The sequence below is a fragment of the Lipotes vexillifer genome, unplaced genomic scaffold (genome assembly GCF_000442215.2).
Source record: "Lipotes vexillifer unplaced genomic scaffold, Lipotes_vexillifer_v1.1 scaffold1197, whole genome shotgun sequence".
Taxonomy (NCBI): domain Eukaryota; kingdom Metazoa; phylum Chordata; class Mammalia; order Artiodactyla; family Lipotidae; genus Lipotes; species Lipotes vexillifer.
Window position 1 is genome coordinate 308345 of NW_006780020.1, and position 2902 is coordinate 311246.

At 38.8% G+C, this 2902-nt stretch overlaps 1 protein-coding gene across 7 annotated transcripts in view; it reads right to left on the minus strand.

Annotated features, from left to right (window-relative positions):
• The window catches only part of DEPDC5 (DEP domain containing 5, GATOR1 subcomplex subunit), a 94864-nt gene extending 92221 nt beyond the window's left edge, over positions 1 to 2643 (minus strand). For 6 of the 7 annotated variants that reach the window (XM_007453160.1, XM_007453159.1, XM_007453157.1 and 3 more), the window contains exon 1: positions 2574 to 2631. In XM_007453160.1, coding sequence (XP_007453222.1) covers positions 2574 to 2631 — 58 coding nt within the window. Of the gene's footprint in view, positions 1 to 2573 lie in introns of all 7 variants that reach the window. The other variant, XM_007453161.1, reaches the window with a different exon arrangement.
• Positions 2644 to 2902: the final 259 nt, after the last annotated feature.

Here is a 2902-nt window from a genome sequence, read left to right on the forward strand (position 1 = left end):
GGGAAAGACATGGCCTTCAGTTATGCTAAAAGCATGACAAATAAGTATGTCCAGATTTCAAATATAATCAGACCCAACAAAAATTCAGCCTAGGAAAGCGAAGTACTGGGTTAATCCCACAGTTGCTTTTTTTTTTGTATATTGTTTCCATTGACAGATGTATACCAAATCCTCTATGAAGTCTTCCCCTAACTTCCACAGTCTGAATTAAGCTCCCTGAACACATATTCCTTCCTGCTCCATTTTATCATTTCCTTTTTGCATGTCTGTCTCATCAAGCTGAAAGCTCCGTAGGGAGAAGGGACCTTGTCATATTCAAAATCTTTATGTCTGGTACAGGTATGTACTTAATAAATACTTGTTGGATGTATTTTTTAAATTTGATTTTTACTTTACTCATAGAAATACAGTTGATTTACAATATTGTGTTAGTTTTCAGTTGTTCAGCATAGTGATTCAGTATTTTTGCAGAATATATTCCATTATAGGTTATTACAAGGTAACAAGTGTATTCCCTGTGCTATGTAGCATATCCTTGTTGCTTATCTATATAGAGTAGTTTGTATCTGTTAATCCCATAGGCCTAATTGTCCCTCCCCCCTTCAGTAACCACAGGTTTGTTTTCTATGTCTGTGAGTCTGTTTCTGTTTTTTTAATAAATTTATTTATTTATTTATGGCTGCATTGGGTCTTTGTTGCTGCACGCAAGCTTTCTCTAGTTGTGGCGAGCGGGGGCTACTCTTCCTTGCAGGCGTGGGCTTCTCATCGCATTGGCTTCTCTTGTTGCGGAGCACAGCCTCTAGGTGTGCGGGCTTCAGTAGTTGTGGCACGCGGGCTCAGCAGCTGTGGCTCTCAGGCTCAGTAGTTGTGGCTCTTGGGGTCTAGAGCACAGGCTCAGTAGTTGCAGCGCATGGGCTTAGTTGCACCGCAGCATGTGGGATCTTCCCGGACCAGGGTTCAAAGCCCTGTTCCCTGCATTGGCAGGTGGATTCTTAACCACTGTGCCACCAGGGAAGCCCTCTGTTTCTGTTTTACATGTACATTCATTTGTATTATTTTTTAGATTCCACACATAAGTGATATAATATAGTATTTGTCTTTGTCTAACTTATTTCACTAAGCATAATATTCTCTACATCCATCCATGTTGTTACAAGTGGCAGTATTTCATTCTTTTCTATGACTGAGTAATATTGCTGGATGTATTTTATTTATTTATTTTTCTTTATAGTCCTGCAGCAGACTGGGTACAGCACAGAGCTACCTTTGTCTTGCACACGTGAAAAAGAAGACTCGCATACATTGTATATACACTGTATATACTGTAGCCTTGTATCTTTCCCTCCTCTGTCAAAAGTTATTTCTGTTGTGCCTTCAATTCTGCTCCACAAACGTTTAGGCAGCTTCAGCTGCATACAAAGTACAGTGTTAACAACAGACTGTGGTTTTGGCAGAAATAGTGTTTTAAATATAGCAATGCTTAGTATATCCTTGTCCTGGTAATTACAATGGCTACATTTATTAATCAGGTCAAAGGAGCCTGGTACTCTACTAAATACTATATGTACATCATTTTACTTTATTCCCATAAGACCTTATGATATAGAAACTATTATTTTCCCTTTTGGGCAGTCCTTGCCTTTGGGTGGCTTATACATATATAACACAGGAGTAAATACATAATAAAATACAATTTTAAAAACACTCACTGTGTTGTTAATTCTAATTTCTGAAGCAAATAAGGTTGTTAGGACAGAGGGAAATTTATTCCTTTACAAAAGAAAAAAAAATCATACGAGTAGGTGCTTTCCTGTTCTACAGGTTTATAGACTCAAGGTGCTAAGAGAAATGGAGAAATTATTCTAAAGAGCTGGAATTTGTAGTTAAGGTAAACTAGGGGCTTGCCCGAGGTCACAGGGAAAGTTAGAGGAAGAGCTGATACCCGGATTCATGTTTAACACAGGACAAGATGCTGTGTCCTGCCCCATCTCATCGTGCTTCAGAGCCAGGCAAAGGTTCATGCTTTGATCATACCTGTCTTATGCACATCCATTACTTCTTTCATTAAACATAAGTTTTTCTTATACTGGAATTTTGCAGAACATACACAGTAAATATGTAACAAAAAGATACAAACAAATCAACAAGGACCTAGCACAGAGAACTATATTCAATATCTTGTAATAACCTGTAATGGAAAAGAATATCTAAAAAAAAAATCTATATATACATATATATAGGTATATATATCTATATATCTGAATCACTTTTGCTATACATCTGAAACACAACACTGTAAATTAACTATACATTAATAAAAAAATTTAAAAAACAAAAACAAATGAAGAGTAGTAAGCTGGCAATATTCACAAAGTTTGTTAAAATGCAGGATGCAAATGCTTCTAGAAGGGTCCTGCTACTCTCCCCACTACAGTATCACACTTGCTGCTTCACTCAGTTAAGCTACCTGCTTAGCCTCGATTGTCACGAGTCAGTTTGAAAATTTCAAGGCACCGGACACATCAGAACCTCGGCCAACTTACACAACGCCCCTAAGACCAATCAATACTGACCACTGCCCCCAAAGCCCTTCTTGTGGATGACAAGTTTGTAGACCTTTGTTGTTCTCATCTTGTACTGTTGTTTCCTTCAGCTGTTCCAAGCTTGGGGGAGAGAAATCATCTTGCCTCCCTGCCAGTGAAACACAAACAAAAAGGCTGGAATGTCAGACTTTTCTTTGCAACTGCTCTTTGATTTCAGGGCAATGAAAATACTGCCCTTGCTCAGCTGAGAGGTGGCACCAACCCTCGGATGAAATCACTCCTCCAATTACCAGGAGGGACGTTGAACAAACAGAACCAGTGAATCTGGGAACGAAAGGGAATTCGGGCCAGGGTCTAGT